The following is a 25070-nucleotide window of genomic DNA, read 5'->3' as shown; positions in this document are numbered from 1 at the left end:
TTGGTGCATTTTCCCCCTGCTTATAGAATATATCCTTGCACGCACGCCTCTGTCCTATTTTCCTCTAGGATAAGGTTCTAGAAGGGAATTTGAGAATATTCAAGTACCAGGTTTTCTGCATACAAGCCAAAACTGATTTCTTTCTTTGTCATTTGCCTTAATCCCTGCCTATTTGACAAGTAGGAAAAAATTAACTGGTGTTAATTAGACCTTTTAAATTACGAATGAGTCTGAGCAGTTTTTCATACCTTGCTTGGCTTTTTAAATGTCCTTTTTAAAAATGTCAATTACATGTTTAAACCTTAGTCTATTGTGTGATTGGGGATTTATATTTATCTTACTGATTCATGAGAGCTACTCATATATTGTGGAAATTAAGTTGTATTTCTCACATATATTAACAGTAGTTTTTCCCAGTCATTTTTCTTTCATTGTCACCTGTGTGTTTTTTAACCAAATCAAAATTAAATATTTATGTTGTCAGGACTCTCCATTATTTACATGATTTCTGGCTCTGATGCGTGCTCTGGAAAGGACTTCTCACACAGCGATTGTGTATCTCACACAGTGATTCTGTATCGATTACATGATATTCATCTTAATTTCATCCTACTGCTTTTCTGGGTTTATTAGTCTACTTAGTGTACATTCGCTCTGTCTAGATTTACCCTAGATAAGATAGCAAGTAGATTAATTTCATTTTTTTCTAAGATGTCTAATAATTCTAATAGCACTCATTATAAATGTTTATGTTTCGGTTTATTTGAGTCTTAATCTTTAATATGCAGGTGATAATGAAAAGGAAGTACTTAATACTTGAATGTATGTTTGACAGTCTTCATAAACTGAAGTTCTTTTGTTTTAATAGAGGTCCTGTGGGAGAATCAACGAGTCAAAAGTTCCAAAAGAGAAGAACCCCCCAGTTCCGCTGTATCTGACAATGTCTGGAAAAACTACTCCTTGGATGAAATTGAGACGGCCTTTTGCCTAGAGGTAAGATTGTTTTCCCAGTGCCAGGGTTATCTAAACTGTGAACCGAGAAAGTGAACAGCTCTGGAAAACCACCAGCCTAGACACTGTCTCCAAACTGTGTTTGGAACCCGCCGACATCTCCCGGAACACTGAGACCTCCGCAAACAAAAATGCATGGATAATAATGACCTCGATGAGAGATTGATTCTCAGGCACCACCTTGGTGCCACTCACGCTCTTAAATCTAGCAAGAAATATTTAGACCTATATACAGACATGATACAACTTTGCTTAGTAAAATAAAGGAGAGCCTGAATAGATGAAGAGGTCTTTTCTAGTTCTTGGACTGGAAGATTTAGTATTAACACATGGTCTCTCTACATCTGGGTGTGTATATTTATATACGGACACACATATACATATATATTTTTTGTTGTTCTGAAAAGTTACAATAGAGGGCTTATGCTGTCACATATATGACATTTTATAAAGACATAATAATTAAGACAATATAGCAGTGGTACAGCAGTGAACATTCAAATTGAATTAAAGCAATAGTTGGTTAATGAACTGATCTTGATATATGAATTTAGCACACAATGTGCGGCCTTCCAGTAGAGTGATGGGGACAAGGGAGGAGAATATTCAGTAATTATTATTGAGATAATTCCCTAGACAGCCATCTGGGGAGAAAAGCTTGGAACCTTCCACTCTTCACACCAAAATAAATTCTATATGCACCGCTATTTAAGTTTGAAAATAAAAAATCTGAGTGAAAAATTTTAAGCTTGAAATTTAGACGTTTAAGCATGAAATAGAGCCCCCAAATCATTAAAGACAAAGATTGGTAAATTTGTCTTAAAATGAAAAAGCATTTGTACAGCAAAACTTTGCATAAACAAGTGATAAACTTGGCAAAGCGTGTGCCACGTAACTGACAGATAAATAATAACTGTCCCTAACATATGTAGAACTTTTTATAAATTATTAATTTAAAATTTTCAGCAGAAAATTGTCAATGAGAAAAAAGTAACCAAAGCCAATATAGATTAAGGGCATTGGAGGAAGGGGCACATGAATATTCCATTGGTAGATTAGTAAAAACTTGTTTTCCTTAGTTGTTGTTAATGAACTTATTGTTTTCATGAAAACACGGCCATTCCAAAACACATGACCATTATGAAAAGATGTAAGCAATTCTGAAAAGTATAAAGAAGAGAGTAATAAATTAAATCCACCACCCAGAAATAATCGAAGGCAACATTTGGTGAACATAATTCTAGGCCTGTCTTTATATATTAATAGAAGGATGGCTGCATCAGTGGGTGGGTGGGTGGATACACAGAGAGAAATAATTTTATAAGAAGAGAATCATGTTCCTCTTTACAAATAAGGCATATTTAATTTAAATTTCTTTGAGTTTACCAGAAGTGAAAAAAAAAATCATCACCGCTCATGGGGTTTTCGGAGAAGGCAATGGCAACCCACTCCAGTACTCTCGCCTAGAAAATTCCATGGACGGAGGAGCCTGGTAGGCTGCAGTCCATAGGGTTGCTAAGAGTCGGACACTACTGAGTGACTTCCCTTTCACTTTTCCTTTCATGCATTGGAGAAGGAAATGGCAACCCACTCCAGTATTCTTGCCTGGAGAATCCCAGGGATGAGGGAACCTGGTGGGCTGCTGTCTTTGGGGTTGCACAGAGTCGGATACGACTGAAGCGACTCAGCAGCAGCAGCATGGGGTTTTCTCAGCAAGAATACTGGAGTGGCTTGCCATTCCTCCTCTAGTGGACCATGTTTTGTCAGAACTCTCCTCTGTGACCCGTCCATCTTGGGTGGTCCTCTATGGCATGGCTCATAGCTTCATTGAGTTACGTAAGCCCCTTCACCGCAACAAGGCTGTCATACCACTCTAATGGCAGAAAGTGAAGAGGAACTAAAGAGCCTTTTGATGAGGGTGAAAGAGGAGAGTGAAAAAGCTGGCTTAAAACTCAGCATTCAAAAAACTAAGATCATGGCATCCGGTCCATCACTTCGTGGCAAGAAGAAGGGAAAAAAGTGGAAACAGTGACAGGTTTTCTTTTTGGAGGCTCCAAAATCACTGTGGACAGTGACTGCAGCCATGAAATTAAAAGATGCTTGCTCCTTGAAAGGAAAAGATGGTTTCTCCTTTCCTTGAAAGGAAAGCTATGACAAAGCTAGACGGCATTTTAAAAAAGTGGAGACATCACTTTGCCAACGTAAGGTCCGTCTAGTCAAAGCAGTGATTTTTCCAATAGTCATGTATGGATGTGAGAGTTGGACCATAAAGAAGGCTGAGCTCTGAAGAATTGATGCTTTCGAATTGTGGTGCTTGAGAAGACTCTTAGAGTCCCCTGGACAGCAAGGAGATCAAATCAGTTGATTTCTAAAGGAAATCAACCTTGACTGTTCATCGGAAGGGCTGATGTTGAAGCTGAAGCTGCAATACTTTGGCTGTCTGATGAAAAGAGCTGACTCATTGGAAAAGATCGTGATGCTGGGACAGCTTGAAGGCAGGAGGAGAAGGAGGTGACCGAGGATGAGATGGTTGGGTAGCATCACTGACTTAATGGACATAAGTTGGAGCAAACTCTGGGAGATAGTGATGGACAGGGAAACCTGGAAATCTGGCTCCGGTCCATGGGGCTGCAAAGAGTCGGACACGACTGGGCGACTGAACAGCAATGAAAAATGGGGCTGCTTCTGTGCCCGGCAGTGTTATAAGCGTCCCTCAGGTTTTCAGGCCTCGTGGCAACTCAAGAAGCTGGGTACCGTTATCATCCTGGTTTCAAGCTAAGGAGACTGAAGCTTGAGGAGGTTTAACAACCTGCCCAGGTTACTCTGCCAGAGACTCTCGGGCCCAGGTCCTCTTCATGACACAGTCCTCAAGTGAAGCCAAAGATATTTCTGGACTTTCGATATTTCTTTGCCACAAGAAATATTCGGTCCCAAGAAGGACTTCGAGACAAGAAAAAAGATTAAGAAAGCCGTGACGAGTTGGAGAAATGACGGTGTTTTGAAGAATGTCTCAATTACAGACAGTAAGGGCTGGCTCTGCTGTGAAACTCCTCGAGACTGGCACTTCCTGTGTTTCTTCCACCCTCCCTCCCCTCACAGTTTTCTGCTGTTTGTATTATGTTCTTAGAGTTTCTAATATTTACATTCTGTCCTGCTACCATAATTCCCCCAGTTGTTTCACCCTCATTTTATATCTGCGTGAATTCAGGACATATCGCTCCCCTTGCTTATCCCTTTCAGAGTACTTTATTTTGACTTGTTCTTGGGTTGCCTGGATTTCATTGTCAAGTAATTCCCTCAAGAAAGGCTCATGCGTGCTTTATTCCCTTTGTTTTTTTTTTTTTTTTTTTCATACTATCTCTCTCTCTCTTTTGTTTTATTTGAACAACAACTTGGCTGGATATAATTCTTCCACCATCCCTTCTTTTACTCAAAATGTTGTTTTCCTACAATGTCTTCTGGCAGTGGGTCTTCTAGAGAAGAACCCTGAGGTCAACAGATTTTTTTTTTTCCCTTCCTGTAGATAACTTTTTTTTTTTCCTACCATGATGCCAAAAGTATTTTTTCTTGATCCTTGAAATGCAAAAGCAAAACTCAGCTGGCTTGGCATGGAGCATTCTGTCGGTTTCCTGGAACACGGTCTATTCTTTTGATGAATGGAGATTCAGTTCCTCATACCAGGAAAAATTTCCCTGTGTCGTGTCACAAATACCTCCTCCCTCCGTCCTCCCTACCCCTCCTGTCTTCCTGGCATGTTTGTTTCTTTCCTTCAGTGGTCTCCCCGCTTTTCCTTACACTGGGCCATCTTTGTCTATCCTTGATGATAGTCATCCTCTCTTAGTATGCCATCATCTTCATTTTTCCTCTGCTTTCACTGTCAAGCCACTCCTTCTTTGTTTGGCTTGCGAGATCTTAGTTCCCCAAGCAGAGGCTGAACTCAGGGCCCTGGCAGTGAAAGTGCTGAGCCCTAACCCCTGGACGGCCAGGGAATTCCCAAGCCATTCCTTTAGCATTAATTTTAATTTCAGCCTTGTCTTTTATTCTTGCTGTTCCTAATTTGTTATTAGTTCCTTAGTAATGGTTTTGTTTTCTTTTTTTTTTTTTTCATTGTTTTAGCATCTTCAAGCTTTTCTTGTGATGAATTTGTATTCTTACTTAGCTCCTTTTTATCGTATGAAACCCTCGCTGGCGATATATGTATGTATTTTGCTGCTGTGTGTTCTTACAGATTGGGTTGTCTTCTGCTTGACATTTGTTTGTTTCTTTTCTGTAGAGTGTTTGCACAGTTGCAAAGCCATCTATTTCCATCCCATTTGCGCTTGGCTTGAGATCCACTTGTATGATGGATGTAGTTGTATTTTCGCTGCTGTACAGTTTTCCATTAGCTACATATACACAAATTATAGACTGTCCCGTGCTTGGACATTTGGGTGGTTTCTGGTTTTGTGCTAATTCAAATGATGCCACTGTGAGTGGTTGCCTACATATCTTCTGGTGTGTATATGCAAAAGTTTCTGGTGTGTATGGGCAGAGGGAATGATACCCAGGCATTCCTTGCTAGGTTGTAGGGAACACATTCTCATCCTTCACTGGCAGTATCCAATTCAGAATACCAATTTGCACTCACATTGGGAGCATAAGGGAATTCCTATTGTCCCATGTACTCACCAACGCTTGAAGTCATTAGTTTTTTACATTTTTATAAGTCTGATGATATTTAAATGGCATTTCAGCAATAATTAAATTTTATTTCTCTTTCTACTGATGTGTCAAATAGCTTTTTTACACTTTGCAACCTTTCTTCAGAACATTTTTGGTAAAACTATATCCATTTTTAACAAAGATTTATTGAGCGCCTGTGTGCCTGTGTGCCTGCTAAGTTGCTTCAGTCGTGTCTGATTCTCTGTGACCCCGTGGACTGCAGCCCCCCAGGCTCCTCTGTCCATGGGATTCTCCAGGTAAGAATGCTGGAGTGGGTTGCCATGCGTTCTTCCAGGGGATCTTCCCAACCTAGGGGTCAAACCGGCATTTGTTACATTTCCTGCATTGAGAGGCATGTTCTTTACCACCAGCGCCACCCGGGAACCTCCTGTTGAGTGCCCAGCACTTGCCAAAGTGTGATTCATTTTAGATCATTATTAGTGAACAAAACAGGCACAACCTTGGCTTTCATGGAGATTGCATGACCATATATCAGGGAGAGAGATGTTAAGCAAATACACATTTACAAATATCATTTTCCTAGGGTGGTGTGACTAGAAAGGACGGGGTGTCATGAGAGAGAGTAATGAGGCATCTCATTTCAATTGGGGATCAGGGAAACACTTATAAAAAACACTTGTAAAAAACCGAAATAAGTGTACCTTTTGTTTGTCGGTCAATACTGTGATGGTTGCCTTGTGTTGTTTCAAAATATAGTGCAGATACACACTAGTTCTTATGGGAGAAGTTTCATGACATGTTGTTAAATGAAAAAAAAATTGTTAAAACTGAAAGTGTGGTATGGTCCCATTGTTGTAAAACTGTAATATACTCTTATGTGATCATGTTGGAGTTTTTGGAATACCATATGAAAACCTGTGGGTTGTGAGACTTCCAGGTATCTTTATGGCCTTGTTTATACTTTGCTGAATTGCTTGCATTTTTTTCTTTTGTTTCATTATGAACAGTAATGATGAAAATTCCAAAAAAAGTTCGACGTGTTGCAAAGACCTGACTTCTGTTTCATTTCTAGGCTTTTTTCCCCTAAGTGCTCTTGATTTTGTCAAAACGCTTTCCTAGGAAAAAACCATATTGGAAACTGAATGTCATTAAGATAACAAAATCGGATTTCATTAATCCAATAAATATACCGAGACCAGACGTCTGGCTTTGGCTTCTCTCCACAAGTTTTCTCCCAGGCAGCCCCTTCTCCCTGAGAGAGAGAAGGGTACATTTAGCCACATTTTGGGTTAATTTTATGCAACTCTAAGGAGCTTAGGCCCTGGGAGTCTCTAGATTCTTTTAAAGATTTCCCCCTTAGATTTCCGATATTCCTGTGCACCCTGAGGAAGTCTTAATGAATGTGCTTCTTCTTTGTTTAGTGGATAGAGACCCTTGTATGTATGTTTCCATGTTCCAGCAGCTTTAAAAAAAAAAATTGGCCATGCCACATGGCATGTGGGGATCTTAATTCCCAGACCAGGGATCGAGAAATACAGCGTTTAAAAACATCACCTTCTACACCAAGTTGATGGTTCTTTTGTTTATCTTCTTATCCCAGTTAGCAGGAAAAAGTGAATTCATACAAAGTGGAGAGGGTTGGAAATATTGAAGAATATTGTTATTACTCAATAATAAACAGCAGGAAAACCTTTGGAAATAAAACCAATCTTCACAGCATTTTTATGAGTCATATAAAAATCAGTGGTTAACCTACTTTACTGCATTTTAGAAGTCCCATAAGCAAAGCTCATTCACCCTGATTCTTTGTAATTCCCCATGAAAAAAAAAGGATAATTAAAGAAATGTCCAATGTGTACAAGGTTTATGAAATTCTTATATTAACGATTTCCCTTACAGTAAAAGCAACTTCTATTTTTAATAAGATGCTACCAGCTTTTTGTTTGATTGACCTGACTTAATCAGGAGCAGCCTAGCATGGGCTCACAGTAAGGATGGCTTGCAAGTATATTAAGAAAGATGTATCAAACTGGCAGATCCACCAAGTATTTTTAGCACTGAAATTTGAGTTAGAGCTATTATATGTGCTGTTTTTCCCCAAGAAAGTTGTCTGCCTTGTCAGTTGAGTAGCTGCGGCTGGGGATACTGTTTTGTAGTAAGCTCATCAATTAAACATTTGAAGTTCAGTACATGCCATAGTAACCTTTTTGATCAGTTTTGGGAAAGAAAATGTGAAGAGGTTTTGGTGAAAATAAAGTGGTTGGATGGCTCTGCGCCACTGATTTCTGTGAATGCCGCACTCTAATTTTAATTCACCACAGCTTTCCAAGTGCTATGAAAAGGTTGAAAAGGCCCTGAGTGCAGGGGACCCCTGCACAAGTGGATATGTATCTTTGAATTACCTAAAGATTGTCCTCGACACCTTTGTATACCGATTACCAAGAAGAGTTTTCATCCAGTTAATGAAAAGGTAAGAGTCGCATTGTTTCCTTGACATTTTTTCCCCCAGACGTCAACTGTGAGAATAAGGAACAGCTTCATTTATATTTTATTAATGTTTTAGACTTTTTTTTGCCACTGAAAATTTCAAACACATGCAAAAGTAAAGAGAATAACGCACTGAACCTGCGAATGTGCCCACCACCCATCTCAAACATTCCACTCCTGGCCAAGCATTTCATCCCTACCCTGGCCCGCCTCCCCTCTACCTCAGATATTTCTGAAGCAAATACCAGACATCATATTTCATTGAAAAGATCTCACTATGTCTCTTGATAAGAACTCTTGTAAGAAACATGGAGCAAATACTGTTTCACACTTAATAGAATTATCAATAATATTAATAAACATCCAGTCAGGATTCAGATTTAACTGATTGTCTCCCATTTTCTTTCATAGCGAATTTAATCTGTACATTGTGATCTGCCACAATTCGTTTTTAATCTGTAGGGACCCTCTCCATTTGTTTATTTTTTTCCTCCTTAAGATGCATTCATAGAAAAGGTCTGGACTGTTTGTTATGTGGAGTTTCTTAGAATCTGAACCTGACTGATTGCAACCCACAGTGGCGTGTAACCTGCTCTCCTGTCTCCCTCCCCCACCCCCTGCCCCTGAACTGGTAGATCCAGGTTCAATTCTGGGGGCAAGAATGCTTCCCAGGTGGCAGCAAGCACGCGTGCGCTGCCCATCTTTCTCCTTGTGATGTCAGCAGCTGTGCTGATCATCCCTGTGCCCATCAGATCACTGGGGATTGTGAAGCGGTGACACTCTGTGTGTCTCTTTTCTCCGCTTCTCACCCGGAGTGCTTCTGTAATGAGAGCTTCCCCTCTCCCACCGTCTGGTAACCGTGAGACGCAGTGTAGAGAGGCAGCAGCTGCTTGGTTCTTTCCCTTCGCTTACTGCTTTTCAAAATAATGAGTTGTGTTCCCAGCATCCTCTAGAAGTGAGCAATGAGTGATTCTTCTTGAAAAAAATATGTGATTATGAACTCATGAGTGTTGACATATTTGGTGTGTTTCAATTTATCAGAGTTATTATTCCCCTCGATACTCAGCTTGCCCTGTCTTGGCCAGGGGAGCCTTTTCGTGTTGGCTCTGAGTCCTGCTGGGTGACCCTCGTAAGTCCTTGGGTAGCACTCCTTGGTGTCAGGGAATGCCCCAGGCCCTTCTGGGGCGTCTCTTGCCCACACCTGGAGTCAGCCATTTCTCCCAGGACCCCTGTTTCCTTTCAGTTGGAAGTGGTATGTGTAGACCGACCTCTGGGTGAGGAATACTGTTTTCAGTTTACCCAGCTTTCTGTCCAGGTAACTAGAAATCCTTTTCTCCGGGGACGTAGGGTTGAGGCTGATGGAAGCTTGTCCTGCGAAACTCTGAATCGTTGGAGGGCACCTCAGGGTTACCTGGAAAGGCGAGGCATGAGAGACAGAGAACGGATCTCGACCACAGCACTTCCTTCCCTTCTCGGCGCCCTGTATGTCACCGCCACTTAAGCCTTTAGCTTCCTTTTAGCTCTGCATGCATTTTTTGTTTAATCAGTCAGTCACCAAGCAATTCCTGAGCACTTGCCTCGGAACTTGCTGGGGACTAAGAAAGGCACGATCCCTGCCCTCGAAGAGCTTAACCTGCTGGCGGGGAGACTGATGTCAACAAACACACACGGAGTGAAATAAAATGTGCAGTGTAATGAAGGCTCTAGGGCTTCCCTGAGAGCTCAGTTGGTCAAGAATCTGCCAGCAATGCAGGAGACCCCGGTTTGATTCCTGGGTTGGGAAGATCCCCTGGAGAAGGGATAGGCTACCCACTCCAGAGTTCTTGGGCTTCCCTGGTGGCTCAGCTGGTAAAGAATCTGCCCACGATGCGGGAGACCTGGGTTCGATCCCTGTGTTAGGAAGATCCCCTGGAGAAGGGAAGGGCTACCCACTCCAGCATTCTGGCCTGGATAATCCCATGGCCTGTGCAGTTCATGGGGCTGCAGAGTTGGACACGACTGAGCGAGGTATATGAAGGCAGTGGAGAGGTTGGCAAGGACATAACGGAGAAAAACGGGAACTCAGACCATTCTACGGTGGCTGACCTGGAGGGGCCTCTCTGAACGAGTGAGGTCAGGGAAAGCAGCCCAGGGCAGAGCCTCCGGGGCGGGGCCAAGGCCCTGTTGGGGGGCTGCCCCAGGAGCCCTGTTCTGGGAACTCGAAGAAGCCAGTGCCTGGAGCCAAGTTGACAAGAGAACAGGAGGGTGGAGACCTGTGGCGGAGGCAGGCAGGGCCGGCAGGGACTGGGGCTTGTGGTAAGCGAGGAGGTCGCAGACAGGCTTTGTGGGGGGACTCCACCTAGAGACCCCGTCTTCAGGCACACGGCTTCCTCCTTGGCCGGCACCTTCTTTCCTCAGAATGTATTTCTAAAAGTCTTATTCACCTGCAGTGTGAATGCTTTCCCGAATTTTTATGAGAATTGCCAAGAATTGTTTTCTTGGAAGATAGCAGCGACTTACATTGCTGTCAACGTGGTGTGAGGGTTCCGGTTTCATATTCTTTTCAGTGCTAATATTAACATTGTATTAAAATATTGATGACCCAAGAGGTGTAAAACGGTAACCCCCTTATTGCTTTAATTTATGTCTCTTGGAGGGATTGCTGAGGTTGGATGTTCCATGAGCCCAGAATGCCCTTCAGGTCCTAATTGGTCAATGGCCCCACGGATGGTTTTTCAAGTCACTTTCATCACCTTTTGGTTTAATAATTTTTTATAATTATTTCGTTATTCACAGAGAACCCTTTTGCATCATGGGTGCTGCAGCTGTTTGTCCCAGCTTGCTATTTCCCTTTCATTGTGACTCCTCATTGTTGCGAAGTTTACATTCATTCCAACATCATCAGATGCACTCATCTTTGCCCTTTGCGGCGTCTTCTGTTGCTCCTACCAGTTACCATCCTCATCTAGGCTTGATAAAAACTCTTTTCTACCCTGCTTGTTTTTCCATTTCTTTGAACACAAAACACTTCAGTCCCTCCTGAAATAAGGTGGGTGTCCCTACTAAAATATTTTTTTTCCAAACAGATAATTTATTTACACCACCACTTTTTATGTAATCCTTTCCCTCCCCTTGTTTTTAATGTCCACGTTGTGCCATTAACTCTATCCATAATTTGGTTTAATGTGTCTTTCTGTATTCTCTCCCGCCAGTCTTTTTGTGCCGGGACGTTTCTGTCCAAGGTTCTGTCTACAGCTGGCCATCCGACAGCCCTCATGTTTTCTGTTAAACCTTGGGAGAGCACATGGAGGTGCCTGCGCTGCCACCGTTCTCTGTTTCTCATCTGTTCCTTGAGTTTACATAGTGACTGTTGCAGGCCTTACCCCTGATTACGTCACCTTCTACGCTGAGAAGGGAGAATCTGCTTCTGCCATGAAAGCAGTGGGCTCGTGAATGAGAGGAGGGACTAGTGTTCCCGGCAGGTGGCTCTGGGGTGGCAGGGGTGCTGGGCGCAGGGGCGGGGGTACTGACTTCTGCTCTCCCTGCTCTCCCCTCAGGCCCCCCAGAAGGTGGCTGGGACACGTGGTGTCGCTAGAGGGAACTCTTTAATTCCTCTCGATGTTTCTATTCTGAGCATCACAAGAAGCCATGAGTCGTCTTCTAAATTTAGGCTTAGACTTTTTGTTAACGTACCAGGATGTGCCCACGATGGCACTGGACATATTCTGCATGAGTTTTGTGTTTAAACAATGATTTAAGGGGAAACCTGTACATGACTGTTGACAGCTCTGTTTATAATCACCCCAAACTGGAACCAGCCCAGGGCACCTCAGCAGGTGATTGGATCAGCAAGCTGCTTTGCACGATAGACTATTTCTCAGCAACAAGAAGGAAAGAACTGTTGATACGCATGGATGACTCTCAGAGACGTGCTGTGTGAAAGAACCCAGTCTCGAAGGTTCCTACCTTAGGGGTCTACTTAGCTGATGGTGGGCAAGAGGAGACCCTCATCACTCCAGCATGGGGGGTGGGGGAGGGCCTGACTCCAGAGGGCCAGCAGCAGGGAGGCTGTGGAGGATGAGGCAGTCCTGGGTTCTGTGTGGGGCAGTGGTTCTGTGAATCTACATGTGTGATAAATTCATGTAAATGTGTACACACAAACCCATTTTTATTGCACTTGAAATTGAGAGATAAAGTTTTAAAACTCATCCCTTTTTTAAGGCAAACAATACAGAAAAGAATAAAGGAGGAAGTAAATGAAATCTAAACTCTCGTGCCCTACAAAAAGATTTCAGAAATTATCCTCCTATCACGTTTAAAAATGGAAAGAAGAAAAAAATAGGCTTTTTTTTTTAGTTTATTTTTAAAAAATACTCCAGATCTAGGACCTAAATTAAAAACTCTTAACAGCTTGGTAATGAGACATAAAATCTTGATCCAAATAATATGTTAGGGATGTTAAAAGCTATTTTTCATATATATATTTTAATGTAATGGTAGGCTGTAATTGAACCGATATCTTGACCTTTATTACTAACATGCTGTGCTTTTCATTGTCGCCTAATCTTTTATATAAAATAGATCTATTAAAAACCAAACCAGTGTTTAAATATGAAGAATGAGGTTTGCAGGAGAGTTGAGAGGATGGAATAAATGCTGTGACTTGCACGTTCACCAGAGCCTGGGCTTCATCCATCCATCATGTGAACAGGTCCCCACTCAGAAGCATCTCCTGGTGAGAAATTTCCCATCCACGCTGGGAACATCAGTAGCCTGGCAGAGCTAAGCAAACAAAAAACAAGCCATTTAGCCCAAATTATATGAAGTGTAGAAGCAATACCCTGGGACATGTTTCCAGTTATTGCCCAAACCTTTTTTAACCCACACGTCTAGGATCTCTTCTATTTGTGTGACATTCTAGAAAAGGCAAACCAGTGGGAATGGAGGAGAGATGGTAATCGCCAGGACTGGGAGCGGGGACGGTGTGACTCACAGCAGGCAACACAAGGAGGTTTTGGTGTGAGGGAGCTGCTCTTTCTTCGATTGTGGGCTTTTTCGTCTGGAAGTGCACTGGGCAGGGTCCAGGCAGAAAACAGGTGGCATGTAAGTTTACTGAAGGAACTTTTACCCTGGTGAGGGCAGGACGAGATGTGCAATCAATAGAAGGGAAAGCATTTCTCTCTCCTAGGTCTGAAGGGGCAAGAGAGGAAGGAGTTAGTGCGAGGAGCAAGAAGGGTGGCTGAAGGAGGGAGCCACCCGAGAGCAGATAAGGCCTTCAGCAGGAGTGTGGCCAGAGCCATGCTCAGCCCAGCAGGGAGGGGCTGGGTGGCAGCCAGCCTGCTCTCTCCTCTTGCCATCCACTCGCCTGCTGCCGCCTCCCACTGGCCAGCCCATCTGAGAGCCAGAGGCCCGACGGGCCAGTTGGAGCAGGTCATCAGGATGCTGTACAGTGGGGAGGAGGGCAGAGAGTGGATCTGGACGGACATGTCTGGCGCTGGCCATTCTCAGCCTTGGCAGCCTTGGAGGGATGAAAGCCCTGGTCCTTTGTAGAGATGAAAGCCTTGTGTCCCCAGGCGGGAGCTGCTCAAAGTCCCCACACGAAACCTAGGATGTTAGTATGAAATATCCATAGCTGCATTCGAGATGCCAGGGACTCTGTGGATTTGCACACGTGAATGCCATCATCACCTGATTACATTTGCAATAATCTGGTCAGTTTCTAATACCCAAGTATTAGTAGTGTTTGCATGGGTGGCCAGGTGATTTCAATGAGGAGGTTGTAGAAATCAATCCTTTTCCCACCCCTCATCTCTAGGCTCAGAGGTTAAAGTGTCTGCCCGCAATGCAGGAGGTGGGTTCGATCCCTGGGTCGGGAAGTTCCCCTGGAGAAGGAAATGGCAACCCACTCCAGTATTCTTGCCTGGAGAATCCCAAGAACGGAGGAGCCTGGTAGGCTACAGTTCATGGGGTCGCAAAGAGTCGGACACGACTGAGCGACTTCACTCTCACTTTCATCTCTACACGTTGCCAGTGGCACAGTGTCTACACTTACCCCACAGAAGTGGTGTTACTTTTTGTTCACTCTTATGAAGGGTGGGGTCTCCTCCTTGGCCTTTCCTACCATCAGAGCCCTTATTCCACAGAGAGCAAAACCAATGTGAGGATTCTGCAATGACTAAGAATACTTACTCCAATTATATTTTCTGAACCTGGAGGAGCAACCATGGGATGAGTCGATGCTCTTACTGGAGCCGCTGTAAAGTGCACTTGAGCTCCAGCTCGTCGTTGTTCATTTGCTCATTTGTGTCCAGCTCTTTGCAACTCCATGGACTGCAGTACGCCAGGCTTTCCTGTCCACTATCTCCCAGAGTTTGCTCAAACTCATGTCCGTTGAGTCGGCTCCATCTACCACCTCCATAAGCCTCTGACCTACACACCATGCTGGCACTTTGGTTCTTCAGAGATTATCATTAGTCTGGAGCCACTATCTATTCATCCTGAATGTGAAAAACAAATTTATGTTTCTTCTCGCTAATCCAGAGATGAGTCACATGCCGCTATAAGACCCCCACCTGGCTTCATGGGGTGGGAAAGAAAGATTAGGAATAACACTGGACTCCCAGCATCAGAATCCAGAGGGACAGGGGCCTGAGGAAATCAGAGGAGCCCCTGGGGCGTTCTTAAAGTCTTGTTGAATTTGTTTCAATGGTGCTGCTGTTTTATATTTTGGTTTTCTGGCCCTGAAGCATGCAGGATCTTAGCTGCCTGACCAGGAAGCCAACCCGTACCCCTTGCATTGGAAGGTTAACTCTCAACCACTAAACTGCCAGGGAAGTCCCCGGAGGCATTTTTAAGAATTAAAAAACCCAGCAATATCCACCTTTGTGACTTTGGTTAATAACGGTTATGCGTGTGATTAGCAAAATTATCTGCTGGCTCTATTTTTTGAAAATTATGTTTATTCATGTTGATTATAAAAGCTGTACAGGCTCAAACTAGAAAATAGAAAAAACGATAAAAAAGAAAAACTACCTGTAATTGTAATGGCCAGAGATGGCCACTATTAATATTTTGGTCTATTTCCTTCCAGAATTTTTATGTGTGTGCATGTACACATGCTTAACATAGTTGATGCCATGTGAGAAATAAATTATGTTCTGTTTTCTTACAGCATATTACATCAGGAGGATTTTTTGTTGTTGTTAATTAAAAAAACCTTTGAAATTAATTTTTAACAGCTGCCTAATGTTTTATCAGCCCTTAAGTCAAAGGTTTTGAATGCTTCCAAGGTTTACATTCCATTTTGCTAAGATGCCCTTCAGAAAAATGTTGATTTATTCTCAGGGGTGAGGTTCATGAGAGTGCTTTTCGCCAGCATTTAACATTGCTGTCTTTAAATACTTGCTAATTTGACAGGTGCCTGGTTGCTATTTTGATTGATATGACCTTGCTTGCCGTTGAGTTGGCCCGTGTTTCACGTTTAACAGTAACTTCCTTCATGAACAACTGTTTGCTCAGGTCCTTTGACCATTTCCTGTGTTTTAAAAATATTTTGGTCCCAGTACAAGTCATATAAAGTTCTTTTTCAAGTGTATAGTTTAATGGGCTTCCCTGGTAGCTCATATGGTGAAGAACCTGCCTGCAATGTGGGGATCTGGGTTTGGTCCCTGGGTTGGGGAGATCCCCAGAAGAAGGGAATGGCAATCCACTCCAGTATTTTTGCCTGGGGAATCCCGTGGACAGAGAAGCCTGGCGGGCTACAGTCTGTGGGGACACAAAGAGATGGACACGTCTGAGTGACTAACCCACACAGTTTAACGAGTTTGGGCAACCGTGTGTATCTAGTAGCCACTCTCTTGGTAAACGTATGGGACGCTTCCGTCGCCCTGTGGTGTGCTCCTGCGCTTTGACAGCAGTCCCTCCCCTGACCTCTCAGCCCCAGGACCACTGGTCTGCTCTCTGCCCCTGTCACTGTAGTCTGGTTATTTTTCGGCGTTCTCACGAATGGGATACGTGGTCTTTTGTGTTTGACTACTCTTTCTTTCACTTTCCAAGGTTTAAGATTCACCCATGTTGCTGCCCATCTAAATGTCCCACTAACTGTTATTGCTGAGTAGCATCCCATAGTGTTTTCCCAGTTTGGTGGGGAATATCCCATAGATTTTCCCCAATTTGTTTATCTACTCAGCCGCTGATAGACAGCTGAATTGCTTTCAGTTTGGGGACATTGTAGAAAGCGTTGCTATTAACATTCGCATACAGGTCTCATTTTGTGTGGACATGTTTTTATTTCTCTTGGGTAAAATACTTCGTAGTAAAATTGCTGGGTTGTATGATGAGTGTGGGCTTTCTGGGTAGCTCAGTGATAAAGAATCTGCCTACCAATACAGGAGACTCAGGTTCGAACCCTGGGTGAAGATCCCCAGGAGAAGGAAATGGCTATCCACTCCAGTTTTTTTGCCTGGGAAATCCCATGGGCCGAAGAGCCTGGCGGGCTACAGTCCAGAGGGGGTCGGAAAACAGCGAGATACGACTTAGTGACTAAACAGCAACAACAATGATGAGTGGATCTTTAAATTTATGAGACACTGTCAAACCACTTTCCAAAGTCACGGTATCAATTGTAGTTCCACCAGCACTATGTAAGAAAGCCAGATGCTTCACTTCCCCACCGAAGCTTGGTACTGCCGCTCTCCCTAATTTTAGCCATTCTAGTTTGTGTAGAGCTATCTCTATTTTTAACTCTCATTTTTTCTGATGACTAATGATTGTGAGACTCTGTTCATGTGATTATTGGCCATCTGCATCTCTTCTTTTGCAGATCGTTTGTCTCTTTTTACAGGACGGTTTCTTTTCCTGTTATCGATCTGTGCATGTTCAGTTGCCCGCTGTGTCCTGCATTGGCCTGTGTGTTCTTTACCACTTGTGCTGTTCATTATGTCTTCTGGATATTAGCTCTTTGTCACATACGTATTTTTCAAATATTTTCTTTCAGTATGGCTTGCTTTTTCATTTTCTTAACTTGGTCTTTTGAAGCACAGAAGTATTTTTGTTTTGATGAAGTACATTTTATCCATTAAAATTTTTATGGGTAATTTTTGGGGAATTCATTTTCAGAAATCTTTGCCTAACCCAATAGCACAAGGATTTTATCTTGCTTTATCTTTTCTTCTAGAAACTTAGTAATTTTAGCTCCTATATTTAGGCCCATTTCTAGTTAATTTTTGTGTATGACGTGAGGTCAAGGTTCATTCTGTTCCTGCACAGATATTCATTTGTTGAAAAGGTGATCATTTCCCTAATGAATTATTTTGCACCTTTGTCAAAAATTAATTGACCGCATACGTGTCAGTATGTTTCTGGACTCTGTCCTCTTCCAGAAGCTGTAAGAATACATCTTGAAACAGTGCCACACTGTTGTCTTGATTCCTGTAGCTAAAGAGTTAAGTCTGGAAATTAAGTTGAAAAAGTCCCCTACACTTGTTCTTTTCTTTCAAAATTGTTTGACTATTCAAGGTGCTTTGCCTTCCTATATATTCATTCAGCTTGTCAATACGTTTTTTTAAAAAAGAAGGAAAGCAAGTTTGCTAAGATTTTGTAAGTAAATTGGGCAGATTTGCCACTTTTCTGAGTACATTGGGAAGATTTTCTTCACTTTGATAATATTCAGTTTTCCATTCCATGAGCATGGTACATCTTTCTGTTCATTTAGGTCTTTAATTTCCTTAGGCAAGATTTTGTTGTTTACAATGCTCAGATATTGCACATATTGTATGTATTCCTAAATATTTTTATTTTTTGATGCTAATATAAATCAATTAAAATTTTTTTCATTTTCTCACTCTTCATGGCTAATACTAACAAATACAACTGATTTTTTTGGTTATTGACTTTACAACACTGTGACCTTACTAAATTCACTGATTAATTTGTTCTGATACTTTTATTGTGGATTCCTTAGTGTTTTCTAAATAGACAGTCATTGTGCCTCTAAGTAAAGGCAAGTTTGCACCTTCCTTTGCAGTCTGTATGCCTTTTTTTTTTCTTGCCACATGTTACTAGGTAGGACATTAAGTATGACAATAAGGACATTAAGTACAATGCTGAGCAAAAGCGGTGGGATTAGACACCCTTGCCTTGTTCCTGATTGTAGGTAGAAACCATTCCGTCTTAAACTGTAGCGATGTTAGCCATGGGTTTCTTGTAGATGCCCTTATTAGGTTAAGGGATTTCCTTTCTATTCCTGTTTTGCTGAATTTTTAAAACTGTGTATGTTGATTTTTGTCAAATGTTTTCCCGCATCTATTCTGATGATCATGTACTTCTCCATTATTCCATTAATATTGTGAATTACATGGACTGATTTTCAGATGCTAAGCCAATTTTGCATCCTGGGATTAAACCCCACTTGGCCCTGATAGATTATCCCATTTATATACGGTTCAGTTTTATTTGCTAAAATTTGTCAAGGTTTTTTTGGTATCTTTTCTTCATGAGTGCTGGTGTGTCTCAAGTTGTCTTTTCTTATAAATGCGTTTTGAGAGGGCAGCACTGGCCTGGGAAGTGTGCTCGTCTGTTTTCTGACTGGCGTCACGGCTACTGCTGCCGGCACTGTTACTGCCCCCACTATTGCTACCATCTTCCTTAAATGCCTCATAGAGCTCATCTGTGAAGCCATTTAGCTTTGAGGTTTTCTTTAGGGGACTGTTTTGAATTACAAATTCAATTTAAAAATGAATATAGAACTATTCAAGTTTTCTGTTTCTTCTTGGGTCATTTTTGGTAATTTGTGTTTTTCAACAAATTTCATTTCATCTTGGGTTGCCCTGGTGGCTCAGAAGGTAAAGCATCTGCCTGCAGTGCAGGAGACCTGGGTTCGATCCCTGGGTCAAAGAGATCCCCTGGAGAAGGAAATGGCAACCCACTCCAGTACTCTTGTCTGGAAAATTCCATGGACGGAGGAGCCTGGTAGGCTTCAGTTCATGGGGTCGCAAAGAGTCAGTCATGACTGAGCAACGTCACTTCCGTTTCATCTTAGTTATGTCTGATGCTCTTTTTATTCCTCTCTGAGGAGCCAGCGTCTCCATCTGCTATCATTTTTGTCCAGCCTGAAGAACTTCCTGTGCTGAGGAATATGTGTACTAACTCCAAATTGGGAAAGGAGTACATCAAGGCTGTCTATTGTCACCCTGTTTATTTAACTTATATGCAGAGTACATCATGAGAGATGCTGGACTGGATGAAGCACAAGCTGGAATCAAGATTGCCGGGAGAAATATCAATAACGTGAGACATGAAGATGACACCACGCTAATGGCAGAAAGCGAAGAAGAACTAAAGAGCCTCTTGATGAAAGTGAAAGAGGAGAGTGAAAAAATTGGCTTAAAACTCAACATTGGGAAAACTAAGATCATGGCATCCGGTCCCATCACTTCATGGCAAATAGATGGGGAAACAATGGAAAGTCAGAGACTTTATTTTGGGGGGCTTCAAAATCACTGCAGATGGTGACTGCAGCCTTGAAATTTAAAGACGCTTGTTCCTTGGAAGAAAAGCTATGACCAACCTAGACAACATATTAAAAAGCAGAGACAAATTAAAGATTTTAAAATTAAAAAAAAAAAAGTTAAAAAAATAAAATAAAATAAAATAAAAAGCAGAGACATTACTTTGCTTTCAAAGGTCTGTCTAGTCAAAGCTGTGGTTTTTCCAGTAGTCATGTATGGATGTGAGAGTTGGACTATAAAGAAAGCTGAGCACTGAAGAATTGATGCTTTTGAGCTGTGGTGTTGGAGAAGACTCTTGAGAGTCCCTTGGACTGCAAGGAGATCCAGCCAGCCCATCCTAAAGGAGATCAGTCCTGGGTGTTCTTTGGAAGGACTGATGCTGAAGCTGAAGCTGCAATACTTTGACTGCCTGATGCGAAGAACTGACTCATTGGAAAAGACCCTGATGCTGGGAAAGATTGAAGGCAGGAGGAGAAGGGGACAACAGAGGATGAGACGGTTGGATGACTTCACTGACTCGATGGACATGAGTCTGAGCAACCTCTGGGAGTTGGTGATGGACAGGGAGGCCTGGCATGCTGCAGTCCATGGGGTCACAGAGAGTCGGACACGACTGAGCAACTGAACTAAGTGTACTAAAGATGGATTCCCTCAGGTTTCTCTTATTTAGAGAAGTCTTCGTTTCTCCTGCATTTTGGAATGATACTTTCTTAGACTGACAGCTCTGTGTAACCGTTCTTTCTTCCAGCACTTTACTGTTCTGTTCCACTCCTCTTGGTTCCATTGTTTAGAATGAGAAGTTGTCTGTTAAGCAGTCGTCCTCTTGTGTGTGATGACTTTCTTGTTGCCCTGACTCTCAGCTTTGTGACTGTGGCGTGCCTTGGCGTGGCCTGTTTCAGGCACCTACTGCTTAGTGTTTATTGAGCATCTTAAATCTGTAAATGTGTATTTTAATCAAATTTGGGGGAAATTTTGGCTCTTATATCCTCAAGATTTTTTTTTTCATACCCTATTCTCTTTTTTCCTTCTGTGACTGCAATTACATGTATATAAGACTGTCTTATGTCTTTGAAGCTCTATTCATTTTATAAATATATGTGTATTCTGTGTTTGTTATATTTGGTGGTTTTGGTTGATTTGTATTTATATTCACTCCTTCTCCCCTCTGTCTTCTCCATAATTTTGTTAATTCCATCAAGTGATTTTTTAAAAATTTCAGGTAGTATTTTCATCATTCTAAAATTTCTGCCTAATTCTTTTTATTATGTCCACGTCTCTGTGAGATTTCCTATCTTTTGACTCCTTTATATCATTGATGATGCTTATAATCATTGCTTTAAAAATTCTTATCTGATAATACCACCATTTGGCTTATTTGGGATTCCTGTCCATTGACTTTGTTTTTCTCCTTACTAATGTTTCATTTTCCTGGTTTTTCATGTTCCTGCAATTTTAGATTCTGTCTTAGAAAGTTTGAATGTTAAATCCTGGGAACTCTAACTTCTGTCATAATTATTTTTCAATGAGTGTTGTTTCTTTTGTTTCGGTAGGCACTTATTTTAGTTGAACTGAAGCTGCATATTCTGTTTCTGGGTGGCAGTTGTGATTTTAATTCAGACCTTTTGTGTTCAGCTACACTTTTTAGTAGGTCCTGATCACATGAGATTCAGAAACCAGCCAGAAATGTGGTGGGACAGAATTTGGGGATCTCTCTCTAGTCCCTTCTTTTTTCTAGGATTTCTGTTTCTCTCTAGGTTTGTAATTTATCTGGGCTTATTAACCTTATAGTTTTCTAAGCTACAAAGACCACTTTTTTTTTTTTTCCTACTGGTGCCTTTGCTATCCCTCATGTTACAGTACCCTAGCCTGGGTTAGATGCACTGGAAATATCCTCACATCTCCTCTCTTCTCAGCATAGATCTCCCACCAGAGTTCACTCTTTAGTTGCTTTTGTGTGACATGCTTAGTTGCTCAGTTTTGTCTGACTCTTTGCAGCCTCATGGACTCCAGGCTCCTCTGTCCATGGGACTCTCCAAGCAGGAATCCTGGGGTGGGTAGTCATTCCTTTCCAGGAGTGGAACCCTGGTCTCCTGCGCTGCAGGCAGATGCTTTACCAGCTGAGCCACCAGAGAAACCCCTACAGTGCTTTTAGGTAGCCGCTTTTGGCATTACACTCAGAGCTCGTTTTGATTATCTCTAAGAGGATTGATCCAGAAGGATCTTACTCCACCACTACTGGAGGAAGTCAAGTTAATATTTTCATATTAATTTGTAAAGCACTTTATGTTTTAAAAATATTAACAATTTGTTATGCATCATCATGAAAGATAACCTTGTAAGTCTATTGTTTGGTTCAAACTTTTAATATTTCTGATATACAGAAATTTATTATTTTGATGTAATTAAATAAGTTTGTGATTTCTTCTCTTAAGTTTTGTTTAAAAATCCATTGTCATTCAAATACCAGATAAATATACACCTAGTTTTTTTCTTTTTTCAATGGTCCTAGTTTTTATGTTTAACTTTTTAATCTCTTTTGAGTTTATTTTTCTGTAGTATATAGATTGATATTTTTCCCAAAGAGCAAGGTAATTTCCTAAACATAATATATGTAGCTGATCATATTTTTAATAGTAGTCAGAATGTTTCCAACATAGAAAATTAATTTTTAACTTTTTAATTTTTTAAGGTGAAAATATATAGCATTAGCAAACTGTATCAAAACAGTGCTTGAAGTCTGGAAAAGAAAGTTTGAGTAGGAAAGATGAAACTTTGTTTTATATGTTAATAGCAAGGCATTAAACCACTGTCGCAACCTACTTGTTGTAAATCTGATGAAATCACTTAGTCAATCAGTCGCTCTCTTTCTCATGACCCCATACATGGCGCTAAGAGCAGAAGTAATAACCAATCAAGCGTTAGCTGGCATAAAGTAATCATAATTGAAGTGCTGTACAAATGTTAGCTGCTGCTGATTCTGATACTTAGGTGGTGATAAATGCAATAAAGGATAGCGGCATGGAGCTGCAGGGCAAACAGCCCTGCCTAGGGAAATAAGGGGAGGCTTCCTTGAGAGAGTGATGATTAAGTTGAGGCTTGCAAGAGCAGCAGAGTTAACTACCTAAAGTGTGGGAGATAGTCAGGGGGAATGTGGCAGTTAGCAAAGGCAGCAGCGAGTCTAAGGAACCTGCGGCAAGAAGAGTACGAGCGCTGTGAGGAACCTAAGGAGCTGGGAGCAAGGGGCAGCGTGGTACGGGGTAAAGTTGGAGGTGTGAATAGGGTCAAACTCTGCAGGCCGCGCTTACTGAGGGACTGTAATTTTTGTCCTAAGAGTAATGGGGAGTTGTGGAAAGATTTTAAGCAAAAGAGTGATACATTTGCATTTCAAAAAGAGCAGGCTGATTAGAGTGTGAAAACATTTCAGTGGAAGGCAACAATAGGTACAAGGAGACCAGTAAGATTCAAGTGAGAAAAGATGGTAGCTTGACGCCACACGAGGATGTATGAATGGATGGACAGTTGGGTGGATGGGTGCAAATGTAAACCTCGGTTGAGATGGTAGCACTACAGTCGTGTGTGTGTGTGTGTGTGTGTGTGTGTGTGTGTGCCTGTGTGCTAAGCCACTCAGTCGTGTTCAACTCTGCAGCCCTGTGGACTGCAGCCTGCTGGGCTCTTCCCTCCAAGGGATTCTCCAGGCGAGAACACTGGAGTGGATTGCCGTGCCCTGCTCCAGGGGATCTTCCCAGCTCGGACTGAACCTTCGTCTCTGACGTTTGTCTGCATTGGCAGGCAGGCTCTTTACCCTGAGCACCACCCGGGAAGCCCACTGCAGTCTTAAGGCAACTTCAGTTTGTTTCCCACTGTCCCTTTAAATTTCCTCAGTTGGATTGGTCCTTTTCCCCCTGGATGAAAAGTATGAGCAGACTTTGATTTTTCTGGTTTGTCTCGAATCACACAAACAGCCCCAGCTTACTAGTTGCAATAGCCGCAGATCATGGCCAAAGCTGTAGACCTGATTTAAATGTGAATCGTGTTCCCAGCCCAGTCAGGGCCTGCTGGGGGCACAAATGGCCTCTTCCCCTCTCCCCACTTTGCACTTCTCTTCCTTCCCCATATTGCACACTTGGGTTCTGACTCCTCCAGAGCGGGAGTGCCCAGAGGAAGGAGAGGAAAAAGGGGGAGCAGGAATGTTCGCACTGGACTGGCTCTCCTGTGAGGTGGAAACTGCATTCTCTGGGCCTAGCAAGTGTCTTTTGTCTGCAGGCGCTTCCTTTCAGGAGAGCTCTGGCTGGGTCTCTGGGTTTCACACTTGGCTCTCACGTCTGCAGTTCTTTGATGAGGGCAAATGCATCTCCATCTCAGCTGATCCCTTACTTCTTCCCTCCTCGGCCCCTGGGAACCTGGAGATAGGGAAGGAAAGCTTTCCTTTACTAAGGTCCATTCATTCTTCCAAGTGGCCTTCTTGGGCGGGACCTGGATGACTCTGTGTATTTGTGTGTACTCTCCCGCGTGTGGCCCATGTGAGATTCACAGGAGATCCTCCGTGTTATTTCCCTGCCGACTCTGAGAGTAAGCCAGCAGTCTTGCCAACACCCACTATGCCTCCATAGTGGTCAGCGGCTGAGCAGCTCATCTTCTGTCTGCACGATTTCTGTTCTCTGATACACGGGACCCTCCGCGGCAGGAGCGCCCCGGTAGAACACCTCTTCCCACAAGGCTTGAGATGTGGGTACACATTGTCCATCCTGCTTAATGCTGGGCTTGGGGCTCTCTCAGACATAGCTAAAGCTTTTCATCCCAGATTTTCTCTCTTATTCCTCTATTTTCTGGAGCTAGAACAGGAACATCTTGGGGCTTTTATTCTGCCTACCACTCCAATTGAACTCTTCAAATAATGAATCTGAAAGAATTATTTCAGGAGCATTAGAATTGTAATCTAATCCCTTTGTTTCTCCCTTCAATGTATGCTACTGCGAACAAAATATAGAGATATGGAGATGTACAGTCAGTTTGTTTTTTCCTTGCTTTAAAAAAATCAATTTACAGTATTATTTTACTAAATTATTTTGTTTACCTTATATACAAAATTTCATATAAATTCACCACTGCCATTTTAGTTCAGTAGTAAACACCTAATCCATGAAGTGTTATAGAAAAAATTGTTTAAAATACTATCTTTGTTTTTTCTAATCCAGATTTGGGCTTAAAACCACCACTAAAGTCAATTGGAAGCAATTTTTAACATCATTTTATGAACCTCAATATGAAGGTAGCAATAAAGCTCCCTTGACGAAAAGAAATAGGTATGTAAAAGAAAAAAACAAAAAACCTGAAGTTTGGTCACACATATCATAATATGCAAAAGGTTAGAGAATATTTGAATTACTTTTTCTTCATTTATTGAATGACAAATTAGTCTTCATT

General features: G+C 42.1%; 1 protein-coding gene across 1 annotated transcript in view; it reads left to right on the top strand.

The window, feature by feature from the left end:
* Positions 1–25070, top strand: part of EFCAB6 (EF-hand calcium binding domain 6) — a 257461-nt gene that overhangs the window by 92174 nt on the left and 140217 nt on the right. Inside the window, exons 9-11 of the mRNA XM_013964311.2 lie at positions 869–993; positions 7995–8143; positions 24842–24949. Of these exons, the coding sequence (XP_013819765.2) occupies positions 869–993; positions 7995–8143; positions 24842–24949 (382 nt within the window). The remainder of the gene's footprint in view (positions 1–868; positions 994–7994; positions 8144–24841; positions 24950–25070) is intronic.

The sequence above is a fragment of the Capra hircus genome, chromosome 5 (assembly GCF_001704415.2).
Source record: "Capra hircus breed San Clemente chromosome 5, ASM170441v1, whole genome shotgun sequence".
Lineage (NCBI taxonomy): Eukaryota > Metazoa > Chordata > Mammalia > Artiodactyla > Bovidae > Capra > Capra hircus.
This window is presented reverse-complemented; position numbering and strand designations above follow the sequence as displayed.